At 32.9% G+C, this 19,572-nt stretch overlaps 1 protein-coding gene and 1 long non-coding RNA gene across 2 annotated transcripts in view; one reads left to right on the top strand and one right to left on the bottom strand.

The window, feature by feature from the left end:
- The window catches only part of LOC145246058 (rho-related BTB domain-containing protein 1-like), a 160,268-nt gene that overhangs the window by 69,423 nt on the left and 71,273 nt on the right, over positions 1-19,572 (top strand). Inside the window, exons 2-3 of the mRNA XM_080107899.1 lie at positions 6,722-6,952; positions 12,588-12,691. Coding sequence (XP_079964025.1) covers positions 6,773-6,952; positions 12,588-12,691 — 284 coding nt within the window. The 5' untranslated portion in view covers positions 6,722-6,772. The remainder of the gene's footprint in view (positions 1-6,721; positions 6,953-12,587; positions 12,692-19,572) is intronic.
- The window catches only part of LOC145246059 (uncharacterized), an 80,851-nt gene that overhangs the window by 20,000 nt on the left and 41,279 nt on the right, over positions 1-19,572 (bottom strand). The gene's annotated exons all lie outside the window — the stretch shown is intronic.

The raw sequence follows: 19,572 nt of genomic DNA, 5'->3' as shown, positions 1-19,572 counted from the left end.
AACCATGAGGCAGGTAGTACTGGGTTACATGGTACCAGTAGCATATGACATGACCTGACATATATATATTAGCACTGATAAGTATTGAGACATTATGTTGAACTGACATATATATATTAGCACTTATTAGCACTTATTTGGTCAATTTTTTGAACTGACATATATATATTAGCACTGATAAGTATTGAGACATTATGTTGAACTGACATATATATATTAGCACTTATTAGCACTTATTTGGTCAATTTTTTGAACTGACATATATTTATTAGCACTGATAAGTATTGAGACATTATGTTGAACTGACATATATATATTAGCACTTATTAGCACTTATTTGGTCAATTTTTTGAACTGACATATATTTATTAGCACTGATAAGTATTGAGACATTATGTTGAACTGACATATATATATTAGCACTTATTAGCACTTATTTGGTCAATTTTTTGAACTGACATATATTTATTAGCACTGATAAGTATTGAGACATTATGTTGAACTGACATATATATATTAGCACTTATTAGCACTTATTTGGTCAATTTTTTGAACTGACATATATATATTAGCACTGATAAGTATTGAGACATTATGTTGAACTGACATATATATTAGCACTTATTAGCACTTATTTGGTCAATTTTTTGAACTGACATATATATATTAACACTGATAAGTATTGAGACATTATGTTGAACAAACATTATATTGGTACTGATTTCAAAAGTTAAAAAAAAAATGATTTTGATGCCATCAGCTAGAATCAAAACCAAAACATTTAGTGCTCCAGCAGCATTCCCTGCCGTTTGAACTATCGACAGGTAGATAAGAAAGATTAAAAATTAAACCACTGCAAGCTATGATTGAATTTGCACATGCGCAAAAGTAATAGAAATATGTCGGCAAGTTTAAATGGACATTTTGTATTTGAATTTGCCGACATATTTCTGTACACGTTATTCATCCATCCAAACAAAGATTTTACTCATTATAAACCATCCTTGGTGTTAGATTAATATTTCCTGTTAATTTTAGTGTTATGTGACCAGTAGTTTAAGAGTTTATCGGTTAAATATTTACATACAGAAACACACACATACACATACATAATACATACATACATACATACATATATACACTGTTTTATTTATATAGATTCGTGTCCGAATGTTCTTTTATTTAAAGTGATCGACTTGATTTTCAACAAGTTGCGATCTATTTCGTAATTGCAAATGAAAAGCAACTTAATTTCTTCTTTCTTTTCATTTCTTTACGATTATGTTTAAAAGAGAAATAAATCTGTCTCAGAATAGACCAAAATGTTAATACAAAATGTGAATAGATGAAAAGATTTTGTTTCGAGTTTACAACAAAGTTATTAATGAAATATTTTAGCTATTTTTAATTAATTGTTCAAGTATTTATAGTTGGGAAATTTGCAAAGCGATAGCGAGCCGGCAAAGTCAGTTAGTCTATATCTATAATATAAAAGGCAAAATATATGTGTGTGTGTGTGTGTGTGTGTGTGTGTGTGTGCGCGTGTGTGTGTGTGCGTATGTATGTCTGCCAAAAACTTTCAACACACGGCGGATCCTGATGAGATCAGTATCATTTTGAAGCTCGCGTCTCGGACGACAAATATAAAAAAAAATTGGCCAAAAACAGTAATTCCTTCATCCTCAACTGGGTAGTTTTCTACAAGGAGAGTCACATTTTTTGTCGTTATTTTTGCTAGTCATTGTCTCCTTTCGATTGACTACCTTTAATTTCAATGCTTGTGACTTCCGTTTTTGCCATGGACGCATCAGTTAAGACGTTACGTTTTTTATTTTTCACCTTCTTTTCCTCCTTTGCGTTACGAGTTCGAGCCTGCCTGCCTACTACCACATTTTTTAACACCTCTCTCCACCTGGGCTGCCTACTGTTGTTTTGATACCCCCTCCACTACGACGTTTTTTTAAACACCTCTGTTGTTTCGGGGTTCCTTACTACACCACCTTGACACACCCGGGCAACGCCGGATACCCCCGCTTGTATTATATAAAAGCAATGTGGCATTTTCCCTCCTCTCCCCTCTCCTTGACTGAGTGTCCGTTCTTGGGTGATGCTGCAATTCCGACAACAGGTAAAAAAAAAAAAAAAAAAAAAAATAGAGTCAATATTAACAAATCTGTACCTGTCTAGACCTAAAGCCTGATGATAAGATCAATAGTATTTCACTTGTGTTGGTATTTAACGCCCTCCTCCCACCCCGACTAACACGCACTCGGGTAGAATATGATACAAGGTCGTTTTAATGTGAGACCCAGCCATGGTCACTTAGATATAAAGGCTAGAGTAAAACTGCAGTTTAGCGGCTTGAACATAATACGATGAAAAGTTGTGTATAGGCGATAAATATTTTATACAAATCTTTTTTGGTCAATTTTTTCGACGTGCCCCGCTGCCCCGGCGTATTATAAACACCCCAACGTTACCATGTTAAGAACGGCTTTTGAATTAACCCCGTCCCCAACCTCTCCATGGCATGAACGGCTTTCAAGGTTGGAGGAGGGTATTCCGAAAGCCGTTCTTGACATGGGGAGGTTCAATTTTCACGACGTTAATACGCTGGGGCACGTCGTGAAAATTGACTTTTTTTTTTTTTTTTTAAATTAATAAATGAAGAATTATTTTGAGTTAAAAAAAAACAACATACCCCCCCCCACCTTTCTTTAAATCTTTCCTTAATATTTAAAATTAACGAATAAAGCAAACAACTCAGGTTGTGTATGTTTGTTTACAAATGGTATGTGCGTTGGCAGTCAACTGCAACTGGTGTCAATTGAAATGTGTCTCCTTTTGAGTCTGTCGGCTTTTGGGGTCGTTAGTCCATATTTCGTCCAAAATCTATTTAGTATTACGCTTGGAATCTTGAGAAGAACACGTTTAAAATGTGTGCAATTACTGAAATAATCAGCTTTGCTTCTCTAACTTCCGTTTGCATAAGAGAACTTTACGTGTGAAACAGTCGCATTTGCAAGTGATTTTTCCAAGTGGCGACTAGAAATAATAAAATGCTTATCTTTTGGAAATTGTGATTTTTTACCAACAATCTTCCAAAGCTCATTGAGTGAAAAAAAAAAAAGTCTTTTCAACCTTTATTTGTGTAATTAAAAAAAAAAAAAAGGGCGGGGGATTGTTGTCAGCGTTCGTACGACTTTCTCCATTTCGACCTGTTCTGTTCCAAGAACTCGACTCTGCCCTTTCAACTTTAGTCTTTTTTGTCACATTTTCCTGGGGAGGGGAGGGGGAAGGGAGAAGCTTCATTGATATGTCAATCAATGCATATCAAACTACAACTTGTTTTTAATAAAACGAGCAGAGTCAAATTATTTAAAACAATATGAGGTTTAATTGAACAATATACGCTTTTTTTTTTTTTTTTTTTTTTTTTTTTTTACACGAAGGCTGTTTTAAAAAAAAAACACCTGAAGAAATTTGAATGTTTATACCTTAAAAAAAAAAAAAATACAAAAAAATCTTTATGATGTATGTGTTCGTCACGGAACGAAGATGTCATATTCCAAAAATCATATGAGTTTGGCGAGTAACTTTTCTATTTGGACTAGTAAACGAAAATATTTAGCTGTCAAAGGTCAATTAAAGATAAATTTGTCTTCAAAGCCCTGTATGACGACTCTATTGCTTTCTATGTTGTTCTTAAGATGAGAAGCGTAATACTAAATTGATTTTAACTTAAATCTTTAATATTGTCTCATCCCCTACATTTCTTGCAACTGCGCAAAAATTGTGCACTTCAGATTTCTCTTCTTATTCTTTCCTACCACTTTTGCTGCAAAGAAGGTAGGCTTCCCCTACTGGGCTAGAAAACTTCTCACTTTTATAAAGCCACCATTCGCTTATGCAAAGAGTATTATTGCCATATCTGAGCTGAACAAGATGCAACAAAATATTTCTAATATAATAGATCTTGCATTGACTGCCAAGCTCCAACTCCAACTCCAATCGCATCATCGCTGCAATATTGCATCCCTGTATTTGTTTTACAAGTATTTCCACAATGTGCTCCAACGAGCTTACTGCACTTGCACTCTCTCAGCACGAACACCCCCAACCAACCTAACTAGTAGCAAAATGCCACCCCTTCACTGTAAAGATCTTTAGGTGCAGAAAAATTTTCTATTCTAATAGTTTCTTTCCTTGAATTGCTTGCCTTTGGCATTATCTCTCTGCTCCCTTGACAGCATCAACATGCAGAAATATAAATGTAATGTGAACAAACATCTTGCCGCCCAACTCCCCACCCAGGTTGCCTCTATAAATCTGATCCCTGTCACAGTAGCCTCTTACGTATCGATAACAATATGCCTTGTTTGGGGATAAACCTAAGTAAGAAAAACATGTTTTTTAAACTTCAATCCATGGTCCCCCCCCCTTCCTGTAAAATATTCACAACAAAGACTCATCTAGCTACACCCATTATCGATAGTTTCCCTTTGTCCCCCCCCCATCTCTCTCTCTTCCTAAAACTAAACGAAACTTCCATGATCAAAATCTCTTCCCAAGAATTGCCCATCTGTGGAACATGTTGCCGCTGGGTTGCTTTCGAGCTGACTACAACACGGTCATTTTCAAGTCCAATGTAAACAAATTTTTGTAGGACTGGCTTCTCAAATAATGAAATTCGAACTAATCTCCACCATCATTACCAATCATCATGTTATCTCACCGTCCAGCTGATACTCACGTAATCTTTATCCTCGAGTGGCCTTTTGGCTTTGATATGTGATGACACCTTTGTAAATAAAAATAAACAACAAAAACTATACGTTAAAAGTACTTAGTATAAGATTCTGTCCGCTGAAAGATTAAAATAATATTTCATAAAATGCACTTTTAACCCGGCACTGCATATACTCCAAAATTAACCCGGACATGGAAAAAGATAGGAAACCACTTAACCTTTCAAGTAAACAATATTTGAATAAATGAACGCATAGTTCCGTACGATAGAAACTAAGAGGCGGATATGGGAGAAATGGTTGAAAAAAAAAGGGAAACATCTTTGTTCATGTATGAAGTGTTGTTGCCACATCTAAGCTAGTCCATCTTTTTTATTTATTTTTATTTTTATTTTTTATTGCGTTTACACTGCAAACAAGGCACAGTGCCACTTTGATGTAGGGGGTTACTATCTGGGAAATAATTTGTAGGGGTGCTGTGTAGGGAGTTGAGCAGCAAGATATTTGTTTACATTACACTTAAACTTTTGCATGTCAGTACAGTCAAGGAAGCAGGGACTCGGAAGGGAATTCCAAACTCTGACAGTCCTAGGGAAGAAACTATTAAAGTAGAAGGCTTTCTTACATCTAGGGATTTGTACGGTGTAGGGGTGGGATTTTGCTGCTTGTTGGGTTTGTCAGGTGTATTTCCATCGAGGAGATACAAGGGCTTGTAGTTCGTTGGAGCATCTACCACTAGTCTCTCACTCTTAAACAAAATCCAAAAAAGAATCTCTAATACATCCTATCTGTAAAATAGTACATATGAGCATGTGGGAAGATATCAGCCGCAGCAAAGCATGGATGGCTTGTGAAGAGATTAGCAGCAGTAGCCAAAAAAAGCACATATGCAAATTAGGAATTGTGCGTGAGTTGGTGTGACAAGAAAGAGAAAAATGCACCACGTGGTCTGAGAAGCAAGGTGGTCGAAAGGAATGGACGTGTAAAGTTGAGGAAAAGAATGGGCCAGCTGTGACCAGCATGCGGTCAGAGGAAGGAGAAACGCAAGTCAGACTAGATGGACATGTGGCAGTGAGAAACATTTGAAGTGGCATCGAGACAGGAGAGTAACGGTAATGAAAGCTTTTGTTAAAAAAAGAAAAAAAATGCCGACCTGGATTTTTATTTATTTATTTCCAGTTTTATTTTTATGAATTACTAAAAGTATAATGCCATGTAACGTTACATATCGGCCAACTCCAACCTCTGTCCTATCGCTGCAGTGTTGTATTTGTTAAAATGTTTTTTGTTTATAATGAGGATATGACCCCAACGATTTCGATGATCTTACTTATAACTTACGGTTAGGACAATCAACCAATGAGAAGCCTTCAATTTATAGGACACTACGTGGTTGGCAGAATCAAAGTACGTGTCAAGAAAAAGATGGATGAATAAAGTCGAAGATAAAAAATGGCTGACTACTGTAGAGAAGAAGAAAAATATCGAGTTTGGGATTCAATTCAGTTCGCTGTCAACCTCCGTCTTGAAACAATTGAATCGTGACTGCATTGATTCTTCACCGCCATCTTTCTTATTAAGAATTACTCAACACTCGAAATTGTGACTGCGTTGATTCTTCGCCAATTTGATTTACTTCCGCCATCTTTGTTCAACATATTGTCTCAACATTTAATAGTATCACTATGCTAGTTTTACAAGTACCTGCATACAACAAGGTGGTAATTGAACGATATAGCTGAAGAAGGTCATATCAACCGAAACGTTGTACAAATAACACTCAAGATGAGAACAGTAGTCAAAGAATCCAAATAATACAAATAATCAATCCTCATCTCAAAAATCCAGAAACGTGATGATATGCTATATTTTGCTGACCTCTAAACTTCTGTGATTATCGTATCATTAACCTAATTCCATTATGCAACCATATTTGTCTCCTTTATCTGAAGAGTGGTCATCTTTCCTTTCAGATGTGTCAAACAGTGGCTCTATCCCATGTGCCCTGACCACAGTCATCCAAGATGGTCAAGCAGAACAGTTTAGCCGAATTTGTCAAGTGTGTAATTGTTGGAGATCCAGGAGTGGGTAAGACCTGTCTAATCTGTGCGTGGGCATGTGGGGTCAAGTACTGCCTCAGCCAATTGGTCAAGACTCATGTTGCTACTGTCTGGGCAATTGATCATTACCGCACTGACCGTGAGGTGAGTTTTTTTTTTTTTTTTTTTTAAATTAAAAATTTATACTTTTTATGTTTTCCTTTTAAACCGTCCTTTGTTTGATCATTAAGTATTTGTTTATTTTTATTTATTTTTGTTTTTTTTTGTTGTGCTTGTTAAACGAATCAGATTCTGTTCATGAAGATCGTGCCTCAGGATGGTCTATTCTGCATGGATTCTTCCTCATTGGTTGCAGCTATTCGTTAACACTGAGAGTAGTAATGCTTGACAGTTGCATATGAAGTCGGGGAAAGTTTGGTCTTGAACAAACAAAAAAATTGTGTAACAGAGCATGTATAAGCATGTAAGAAAATATCAGCAGCAGCTGTAAGATAGCTGGCTTGCAAAGATATAAGCAGCAGTAGCCGAAAAAAACACATATGTAAATTAGGAAGCGTGTGCGAGCTGCATAACAAGAAAAAGAGAAAAAAAGGACACTACGTGGTCGGCAGAATCAAAGGGCGTGTCAAGAAAAAGATGGACCTGTAAAGTCAAAACAAAAAATGTCTGCCTACAGCCGGCGTGTAATGAAGAGGAAAGGAAAACGCGATCAGGTGAGATGGACGTATGGCCCCACAGTGGCAACGCGAAACTTTTAAGCTGGTGTCAAGACAGCAGGGTTTTATTAATCTCATGGCAAATGAAATAAACAGTTCGAAACAACAAGAAGCAGGCATTGTTTCGAAAGCAACTGGTAATAAATGACTTGCGTTAAAACAGAAAAAAATTAAATGCTGAACCGGAATTTATTTATTTTTGTTTGTTTGAATGAATGGAATGCTATGGAAAGTGAAGAGGACAACAGATCCCAATGCCAACACCTCCAGAATTTTCATCAGAGTCTTGTTTCTATTTCCTTGCTTGCCTATGAGGACAGAGTAAGACACAAGATCAGTTTTTAGTGTGGGGAAAATCTAGCTCCCCAAAAATGAGCACTCTGGATTGGAACAAAAATGAAAATTATATCAGTCTAGAGGACAAAGAAAGAAGTGTAATATCATTAAAACAGATACTACACTTTGTTTCTTTTTAGTTTAGCTATCCGAACTGCATAGCTAAACTAGCTAACATACCGGAGTCTTCCCATCGCAAGATCTCAATCTGTTATATTACTATTGCTTGCTGGGGAGGTGTGTCCATGTTATGGGAAGCTTTCTGGGAAGGCTGTTACATCCTACCACGCTCTGGCCAATAGTACTTGGTGCCAAACTTGTCCGCCATGCTAGGAATCAGAATGGCATAACTCTAACCCCACCATGTTGCTACCACCCAATTTTTTTGTGGAACTTGTAAGCATTTTGCACATAAGAAGTGCAGTGGAAGTACTGGTAGGTTGAGAGCAGATAATTAGTTTTTGTACAAGTAGTAGTCTATATATATAAAAGCGAAAATGTATGTATGTGTGTTCGCTTTTTCTGTATGTCAGCAAAAGGCTTTTTTCAGAGAAGCGGTCGCTCGCTTTACAACTTTTTAAAACTTTTTATATCACATATAAATCGTAATATCTCACAGTTAACAATGAAGCTCGCCTGTCTATTTAATTTGCTTGATTTTGGGAAGATAAATATTAAATATTTGTCGCTCGCTGCATGTGGGTTAGTCTTTTTCCTATAACATCTTGGGGGAAAAAAAAAGCGTTCGGTACCATCCCGCAGTCAAACTTGACCTCATTAAAACGGGCACCTGCTAAATCCAAGTAATTAAATAAATTCAAACGTGTTTCCGTTAGCATCTCTCGGTGGGGCAATGGTTAACGTCACACGTTTTTTTTTTTCACACTTTAATTTACAACTTTGCCTCAACGGTTCGGGTTCGATCCTCATACTTACTTTTTTTTTTTTTAACCCACCCCCAGAGTTTCCACACACACCTTACAAACACCCAGGCAATGCCGGGTAACCCTCGCTAGTAATACAATAAAGATGGATGAGAACTTGGATATGGAGAAACGAATATTTGTTTGAAAGACGTGTAATACAATAGAAATGGATGTGGATAAAGTATACTTGTATTGCAAGGTTGTTCAGAGGACTGGTTATTGGAGCACAGGAAGGAGAAGGTGCTTGTGTAATTGCATGAATTAAGTGTAAATGGAGTAAGTTCAGGGAAATTCTGCCATGGATAGAAATGATAGAATGATACAAAACCAAAAAAAAACATTATTTTATATTTTACTTTAAAAAAAACAAACATTATTTTATATTTTACTTTAAAAATAAAAAAACTCATTTTTCTCTACTATTATAAAAAACCAACTTTTTCTGTGTATGTGTGCGAGTTCGTTCCCAATGGACTCTGTAACAACTGGGCCGATTTTTATGAAGTTTCACTCAAATGTACTTTATGTATCTGGCAGTGTTCTTAGATAGGTTTTTTTTTATTGGAATATCTTCAATAAATATCAATAATCGAAAAAAAAAAATCTGATGAAAGAAGGAACAGGCGATTTTGACCAAAGTTAACACCTTATACAGCATAACATCACAAGTGCATTTGACAAGTTTTATTACCACACAAGCAGAAAACCTAGCATATAAAATCAACAGTAGGTTCTTTGATATGACAGGGGCGCATTCTAAATGAATGTTTCTGTTTAAAGCACAGTTGAACCATGATACTAGACTTTTTCATTTTAAACTTAAATTCAAACCATTACCACCGCACAAGCAGAAAGGCCAGACATATAAAATCAACAGTAGGTTCTTTGATATGATAGGGGTGCGTTTGATATGGCTGTTTTTGTTTAAAGCACAATTACACTATGATACTTGACTTTTGCATTTTAAACTAATTCAAGCCGTTATATATATCTATATATCTATAAAGTGAAAATGTCTGTCTGTTTGTCTGTCTGTGTACACTTCCCTACCAAATAATTCTGTCAATTTTCAGTCTACAGACTCGAGATTTGACATAAGAGGTATTGAGATTTGAAAAAATCATTTTAATCGGTTTTTGGCCAGAAATTTTGCTGTTAAGAGGTCAAAGTTCAACTCCTCCGACAATTTTGGGTCTAAACACTTGAAATTTTTGATATAGGTTACTTAGACATTGATCTAACTTTATAATTTGATTTGAGATCCAAAATAATAAATGTTAAGGGGGTCATAATAGGGGTCAAAGTTTAAGAAATTGACCTCTGCAATGTCTACCAAATTACTCAGGAAATTTCTGGTCTAAACATTTGAAATTTTACATAAAGGGTATTCAGAAATAGTGCAATCTTTTTAATAATTTTTTTGCTGAAAATTTGGCTTCCAAGGAGTCAGAGTTCAAAAGATGTGACCTTTGCGGTCTCTAGCAAACTATTAAGCCAATTTTAGGTCTAAACATTTGAAATTTTACATAAAGGTTATTCAGACATGCAGTAAGCTTTTTAATCAGTTTTTTGGGCGAAAATTTGGCTGGCAAGAGGTCAAAGTTTACAGAGTGTACCTTTGCAGACTTTACCAAACTCCTGCGCCAATTTTGGATCTAAACACTTGAAATTTTAGATGCAGGTTACTTGGACATGGGTCAAACATTTTAATTTAATTTGAGCCCAAAACAATAAATGTTAAGGGGTCAAAATTGGGGTCAAAGTTTAAAAAAGAATTGACGTCTGCGGTCTCTGCTAACTTTTCTCTATGGCAGTTAAGGAAGCCTATAATATAGAAAGGCATTACTGTACATATTCACACTTTTTAATATATACATATGCACATAAAGTTATGAGCAGAACAAAGGGCCCGAGCAAAGCCGGGCGGAATTGCTAGTAAAAAATAATTTTATAAAATCAACAGTAGGTTTTCTACAGTGGTAAACTACAATGTATTGTGGATTTAATGTAGAGAGGCATGTGTAGCTTCGCCCCAGTACACAGGTAATTAATTGATGTGATTGAAAAATGGACGCTGTCACCAATTTCGATGACAATAACAATATGGGGATGTGAATCATTCACTGATCATCATTCAATCTCGGGAAACGTCGAGTCTCCCTGCTAATCCTTTTGATGAATATTGTAGCAATCATAAATGTTGACATTTCTTTCCTCTTGTAGAAAGCAACCCTAGTGAGTATGTTAATTTCGATCAGGCCTTTTAAGGACTCCATCCAGAGACCTTTAGAGATTTACAGTGTAAACACCAATAAAGAAAGACAGTCTCTCTCCTGCTCCTCTCAACTAGACACAGAGCAAGGATATCTTCACTTGAAGATATATTGCTCGAAAACAAAAAATGACTTTTGGCAACTGACTATTATTATTACTATTTAATTTCTTTCTCCACTGTATCAACTTGTGGCAACCTATACCCAACGGTGTAGGTCACTTAAATAAATATGTAGGGTGTTTTTTTTTTTTTAGGTGGCTTACTTGAAATTGACAACTTTATTTTCTTTAATTGCAGATTTGGCAACTATCGGTTATTTTGAGCTCAACTTGGTTTGGCAATTCATCATCACACTTAAGCAGTGTTTGCAAATTATAAATGATACAAAATTTACTGAGAGAAAGATTTAATGAACAAATAATTTCCCAAAATAACTTGTGACTGGATACTTTGCGCGATTTAACCCCATTAGATTATTTCCTTTGGGGATATGTAAAGATCTATTTCTACACTGATAAACCAAACACAATAGACCACTTGGAAGACAACATTTGATGTGTTATTGCCGAAATTTAATGTGTAGAGCTTGTGAAAATTGGACCTCTAGATTACGCCATATATGTGTGAGCTGTGGGATCATATCTTCAAAATTGTATTTAAACTATAAATGCTTAAAATTAGTCTTTGGCATAAACCACATATTTGTATAATAAAAAATATTTTTTGTGATTTATTTTAATTTAATGTCTGCTGCCTCTAAAAAAATCACCAATATAATGAGTTGTTTGATGCTTTTGTATAGAAAGTTACTAATATAAGGGAAATAACTCAGTTTCACTAAAAAAAATTTGAGACACTAAAACCAAAGCTACTTACAGAAATTGCACTTTTATTTAAAAATGTTGAAAACGCGATGATGATTGCATAGGAATGAGAATTTTTTTTTTTTTTTTTTACATGGAGGTCACCACTTATCAAGGCCCGGAAGTCACTCGGGAATAAGGGTTATTGCATGTACAGTAATCAATGGGATAGTATCGTAGTAATCATTAGTATTGGAGATTTGATAAAATGTCTTACTTAAGGGGGCAGTTCATCAGGAATTTGTTTATGTTGGACTTGAAGACAGCCAAGTTGTAGTCAGGTGGGAAACAGGTAAACAGAAGAGAGTTCCACAGTCATGCACTTCTAAGAAAGAAGCTTTGTTCATGGAATCTACGTTTTGATTTAGGCACAGATAAAGAGTCGGGAAAAGAAAATTGTGACAACTGTTTTGTTTTTAAATAAAAAGTACAATTCCTAAGTTGAATTAGTTTCAGCATCCCAAATTCTCATCTGAAAAAATGATGCATATCTTAGTTAAACAATTATTTCCCTAACATTGGTCACTTTCTATACAAAAGCACTACAGCCTAGTTTTCCTTTCTTTAGCAATTCTTTTAGATTATTACAGGATATAGTTGTGCGATTCATGCAAAGCTTATTTCCATTGACGTTTTAATTTACAAATATCTCTTATGTTTCAGGTTTTGGAACGATCTTGGATAGAAGTAGATGGTGCATGCGTCTCTTTGCGATTATGGGATACATTTGGCTACCATGATAAAGACAGACGGTTCGCATATGGAAGGTAATGAATTCAAATAATTTTCAATTGTTCCATAGAATTCTGAATTTTCAAAAAAAAGTTCTTAAAATGCAATGCAGCTTAAGACCCATGAACAACTTGACATCGGTAATCATAGCAAATCCATGTTACCAAATACACTGAAATTTAAAGAAAAACACACAGAAAAAGACAGTTAAATAGTATCAAGCTAAAAATTGTTTCTGGTAATTGAAGATTTACAGAAATAATCTCTTGTTAATTGTGAAATATGCATCCTCAAGTCAAACCCTATGGAAATTTTTTTTAAAAATCCAAGTTAAGAGGGGATAATTTTTTCTTAAAAATAATGTTATGCAGTTGAAAATTTTGCATTTGTTTTTTCTTAGTTTCAACAAACTTATTCATAGCAGCAGCAGAAGCTAAACAATTTCTGTAAATTACTTAATTTTGATTGGTTACTGAAATCTGAATTCAACCAATAAGAATGACTCGCGGAGCCGAGCACCTGTTAGTATTAGTTATATAAACGAGAACCCAAGCAAGATGTTTAGAATATATATCTTATATGAGATATATATACTTGTTCACTATGCTCATTACTTTCTTATATATATATATCTTATATGAGATATATATACTTATATGAGATATATATCTTATATGAGATATATATCTTATATGAGATATATATATCTTATATGAGATATATATACTTGTTCACTATGCTCATTACTTTCTTTGTTTTTACTGTTCCACGTCTCTCGTTTTTCTTGCTAAATATGTATCACTGTTAGTCAGAAGAAGTCAAAACGTTGGAAATCTGTTTGAGTTAGTGTCTTACACATATGGTTTAAATTTCATTAAAATCGGATATACATATTTGAAGTTGTAAATGGCTTCTGCCCTCATGAGTCACTTAGAAGTGTGTCATATGGACATTTGGTACATAGATAATAACAGAGATTTAGGATCATTTCCATTATTTTCCTTCGAGAATTTTATGCATATAATATAAATTTCATAAAAAATAGAATACATTTAAAGTTTTAAAGGTGGTTCACTCCCCATAGCTCACTTAGATTAGAGGAGCATTTAGAAATTTAAACCACTTCCATTGTCTTTTGCAGAAAATGTTTTACATATGATTTAAATTTTATAAGAATAGGATGTATTTAAAACTTTAAAAGAGTTATGCCCTCAAAATTTATTGGGGTACTTTGAAATACAAAAACATTTCGATTGTCTTCCCATAATGTCTTACATAAGAATACAGGTTTATATTTTATGGAGATTCTCTAACCTTTCTTTCTGTGGTGAATACACAAACATCTCTCTCTCTCTCTCTCTCTCTCTCTCTCTCTCTCTCTCTCTCTCTCTCACACACACACACACAGGGATTGAGTTTTATATAGAGAGATTTTCAGTTTAGTTACTTCAGGTAATGTATCTTTATCCATAGCTATTAGTGATTGAGAATGTCCTCTCTACTTCCAAACCATCATCTCTATATAAACCAATATCATCATTGTGAAAAGTTATCATGATATAGAAGTACCCCGACATACGGTGGCCCTAGGATACGTTTTTTTTAAGGTTATGATGTGGAATACAATGTTTTTCCGGACCCTAGTTAAGGTATTAACCCAGCCTTATGGTGTTATTTATTAATATAATGTTATTTGATTATATGCATGTGTATTATATACTGTACTGTATTTTGTTGCTGATTTTTAATGCTGTACCTCGGGGTCCTACTGTATATAGAATATATAAACCTAATAGTTCTAAAGCTTGTACTTAATCATGATAGCCCATAGCATCATCAAAAAAGTTCAACATCCTAGTTTTGTTCATTGCTGTTGATAACCATTGTTCTTCTGCAAAATCTTTTATAAAAGAAAATAAACAAAGACTATAAAATGAGGATGTGTTTAATTGCAGCCTGTAAGAGAATGTTAATTTTAAATGTTTTTCCCATTTTCGGCTAGTGAACATATGAGCAGATAACTCTGCTTTCCAAAATGCTATTTTGATCAGAAAAGATAAAAAGGGAAATGGGTTACTTCCCTTTCACTGCTATTTTTATCTAGGTTGTGCTTGTTCTTATAAAGTATCACATGGTTTTGCACGAATTTAATTTTTGCTGTAAGAACCAAAATAACGAAATAAAAGCAAAATAATTCATTTGCCAATGATTCTCTTTTTCCAAAATTGCTTTTTTAAGAATAAAGCCCTTTCTTACAAAAGAGACATTACTAACCTTTCTCTAACTTAGCATTATTTTCATGGCAAGAGAAGTGATCGACTGAGCTGTGATCTCTGGTTATCCCCGTAATAAATATTCACAGCATAAACTCGTTTAGATACAAATCAAAAATTTTCCTTACTTTCCTCTGGGTACCTTAAAATTAAACAGAATTCCGATGAATATAGGTTTTTGTCAAAATTTCTCATCTGGAACACAATATGAGGGGACTGCTTCCTAGCTAACTATAACATGGTTGTTTTGAGTTTAGTGTTAACAAATTTTTGTTGAACTGTCCTTGTAAATAATCAAATTCTGTCCATTTCATCCATTGTGTCTAATCCTCCCTGGGTGTTGTTCATCGTCCAACTGACAAACTCATTGACCATATCCTCGAGTGGCCTTTAGACTTTGATTATTGATAACTCATTAGTATAAAAAAATAAATAAAAAACTTCAAAGGGAAAAATTCCAACAAAATGTTACTGGACTTCAATCAAACACTCTGGTTCTACCTGATCAGGCTGTCTGAAGGTACTAGCTTCCTGACCTAAAGTGCACCAAATATTGCCATTATATTTTTTCCTTTCCCTTTGAAAAACTCTATCATGTTCTGCAAAGTCAAAAATAAAAACAAAAACAATAATTTTCCTCTACAAAACAACCAAACCAAACTCCATGAATAAATATATGAAGTTATAAAGAACTTGAAGCATAGAATTTTTTAACAAAATTATTGGATTTGGCATTAAATAACCCAAAAAGGTTTGATATGCCGTAAAACAAAACAATAAAACCAAAGTTCATGAATGAAGACATAAAGAACTTGAAACATAAAATTAAAAAAAAGAAATTACTGGATTTGGTGGTTAAATAATCCAAAAAGGTTGCTATGCCATAAATTAAAACAACAAAACTAAACTACATAAATAAATACTTGAAAATTTGTTTTGTTTGGGTTGGTTTGATTGTTTTACGGCATATCAACCCTTTTCGGGTTATTTAATGCCGAATCCAGTTATTTTTTAAATAGTATTCATGTTGCATCCAGTTATTTTTTAAATAGTATTCGTGTTGCATCCAGTTATTTTTTAAATAGTATTCGTGTTGCATCCAGTTATTTTTTAAATAATATTCGTGTTGCATCCAGTTATTTTTTAAATAGTATTGATGTTGCATCCAGTTATTTTTTAAATATTATTCGTGTTGCATCCAGTTATTTTTTAAATAGTATTCGTGTTGCATCCAGTTATTTTTTAAATAGTATTCGTGTTGCATCCAGTTATTTTTTAAATAGTATTCGTGTTGCATCCAGTTATTTTTTAAATAGTATTCGTGTTGCATCCAGTTATTTTTTAAATAGTATTCGTGTTGCATCCAGTTATTTTTTAAATAGTATTCGTGTTGCATCCAGTTATTTTTTAAATAGTATTCGTGTTGCATCCAGTTATTTTTTAAATAGTATTCGTGTTGCATCCAGTTATTTTTTTAAATATTATTCGTATTGCATCCAGTTATTTTTTAAATAGTATTCATGTTGCATCCAGTTATTTTTTAAATAGTATTCGTGTTGCATCCAGTTATTTTTTAAATAGTATTCGTGTTGCATCCAGTTATTTTTTAAATAGTATTCGTGTTGCATCCAGTTATTTTTTAAATAGTATTCGTGTTGCATCCAGTTATTTTTTAAATAGTATTCGTGTTGCATCCAGTTATTTTTTAAATAGTATTCGTGTTGCATCCAGTTATTTTTTAAATAGTATTCGTGTTGCATCCAGTTATTTTTTAAATATTATTCGTGTTGCATCCAGTTATTTTTTAAATAGTATTCGTGTTGCATCCAGTTATTTTTTAAATAGTATTCGTGTTGCATCCAGTTATTTTTTAAATAGTATTCGTGTTGCATCCAGTTATTTTTTAAATAGTATTCGTGTTGCATCCAGTTATTTTTTAAATAGTATTCATGTTGCATCCAGTTATTTTTTAAATAGTATTCGTGTTGCATCCAGTTATTTTTTAAATAGTATTCGTGTTGCATCCAGTTATTTTTTAAATAGTATTCGTGTTGCATCCAGTTATTTTTTAAATAGTATTCGTGTTGCATCCAGTTATTTTTTAAATAGTATTCGTGTTGCATCCAGTTATTTTTTAAATAGTATTCGTGTTGCATCCAGTTATTTTTTAAATAGTATTCGTGTTGCATCCAGTTATTTTTTAAATATTATTCGTGTTGCATCCAGTTATTTTTTAAATAGTATTCGTGTTGCATCCAGTTATTTTTTAAATAGTATTCGTGTTGCATCCAGTTATTTTTTAAATAGTATTCGTGTTGCATCCAGTTATTTTTTAAATAGTATTCGTGTTGCATCCAGTTATTTTTTAAATAGTATTCGTGTTGCATCCAGTTATCTTTTTAAATAGTATTCGTGTTGCATCCAGTTATTTTTTAAATATTATTCATGTTGCATCCAGTTATTTTTTAAATAATATTCGTGTTGCATCCAGTTATTTTTTAAATAGTATTGATGTTGCATCCAGTTATTTTTTAAATAGTATTCGTGTTGCATCCAGTTATTTTTTAAATAATATTCGTGTTGCATCCAGTTATTTTTAAAATAGTATTGATGTTGCATCCAGTTATTTTTTAAATAGTATTGATGTTGCATCCAGTTATTTTTTAAATAGTATTCGTGTTGCATCCAGTTATTTTTTAAATAGTATTCGTGTTGCATCCAGTTATTTTTTAAATAATATTCGTGTTGCATCCAGTTATTTTTTAAATAGTATTGATGTTGCATCCAGTTATTTTTTAAATAGTATTCGTGTTGCATCCAGTTATTTTTTAAATAATATTCGTGTTGCATCCAGTTATTTTTTAAATAGTATTGATGTTGCATCCAGTTATTTTTTAAATAGTATTCGTGTTGCATCCAGTTATTTTTTAAATAGTATTCGTGTTGCATCCAGTTATTTTTTAAATAGTATTCGTGTTGCATCCAGTTATTTTTTAAATAGTATTCGTGTTGCATCCAGTTATTTTTTAAATATTATTCGTGTTGCATCCAGTTATTTTTTAAATAGTATTCGTGTTGCATCCAGTTATTTTTTAAATAGTATTCGTGTTGCATCCAGTTATTTTTTAAATAGTATTCGTGTTGCATCCAGTTATGTTTTAAATAGTATTCGTGTTGCATCCAGTTATTTTTTAAATAGTATTGATGTTGCATCCAGTTATTTTTTAAATAGTATTCGTGTTGCATCCAGTTATTTTTTAAATAATATTCGTGTTGCATCCAGTTATTTTTAAAATAGTATTGATGTTGCATCCAGTTATTTTTTAAATAGTATTGATGTTGCATCCAGTTATTTTTTAAATAGTATTCGTGTTGCATCCAGTTATTTTTTAAATAGTATTCGTGTTGCATCCAGTTATTTTTTAAATAATATTCGTGTTGCATCCAGTTATTTTTTAAATAGTATTGATGTTGCATCCAGTTATTTTTTAAATAGTATTCGTGTTGCATCCAGTTATTTTTTAAATAATATTCGTGTTGCATCCAGTTATTTTTTAAATAGTATTGATGTTGCATCCAGTTATTTTTTAAATATTATTCGTGTTGCATCCAGTTATTTTTTAAATAGTATTCGTGTTGCATCCAGTTATTTTTTAAATAGTATTCGTGTTGCATCCAGTTATTTTTTAAATAGTATTCGTGTTGCATCCAGTTATGTTTTAAATAGTATTCGTGTTGCATCCAGTTATTTTTTAAATAGTATTGATGTTGCATCCAGTTATTTTTTAAATAGTATTCGTGTTGCATCCAGTTATTTTTTAAATAATATTCGTGTTGCATCCAGTTATTTTTAAAATAGTATTGATGTTGCATCCAGTTATTTTTTAAATAGTATTGATGTTGCATCCAGTTATTTTTTAAATAGTATTCGTGTTGCATCCAGTTATTTTTTAAATAGTATTCGTGTTGCATCCAGTTATTTTTTAAATAATATTCGTGTTGCATCCAGTTATTTTTTAAATAGTATTGATGTTGCATCCAGTTATTTTTTAAATAGTATTCGTGTTGCATCCAGTTATTTTTTAAATAATATTCGTGTTGCATCCAGTTATTTTTTAAATAGTATTGATGTTGCATCCAGTTATTTTTTAAATATTATTCGTGTTGCATCCAGTTATTTTTTAAATAGTATTCGTGTTGCATCCAGTTATTTTTTAAATAGTATTCGTGTTGCATCCAGTTATTTTTTAAATAGTATTCGTGTTGCATCCAGTTATTTTTTAAATAGTATTCGTGTTGCATCCAGTTATTTTTTAAATAGTATTCGTGTTGCATCCAGTTATTTTTTAAATAGTATTCGTGTTGCATCCAGTTATTTTTTAAATAGTATTCGTGTTGCATCCAGTTATTTTTTAAATAGTATTCGTGTTGCATCCAGTTATTTTTTTAAATATTATTCGTATTGCATCCAGTTATTTTTTAAATAGTATTCATGTTGCATCCAGTTATTTTTTAAATAGTATTCGTGTTGCATCCAGTTATTTTTTAAATAGTATTCGTGTTGCATCCAGTTATTTTTTAAATAGTATTCGTGTTGCATCCAGTTATTTTTTAAATAGTATTCGTGTTGCATCCAGTTATTT

Source organism: Euprymna scolopes, chromosome 23, assembly GCF_053919585.1.
Source record: "Euprymna scolopes isolate OS-2025 chromosome 23, ASM5391958v1, whole genome shotgun sequence".
NCBI lineage: Eukaryota > Metazoa > Mollusca > Cephalopoda > Sepiida > Sepiolidae > Euprymna > Euprymna scolopes.
Note: the sequence above shows the minus strand (reverse complement) of the source record. Positions and strands in the feature narration are given on the sequence as shown.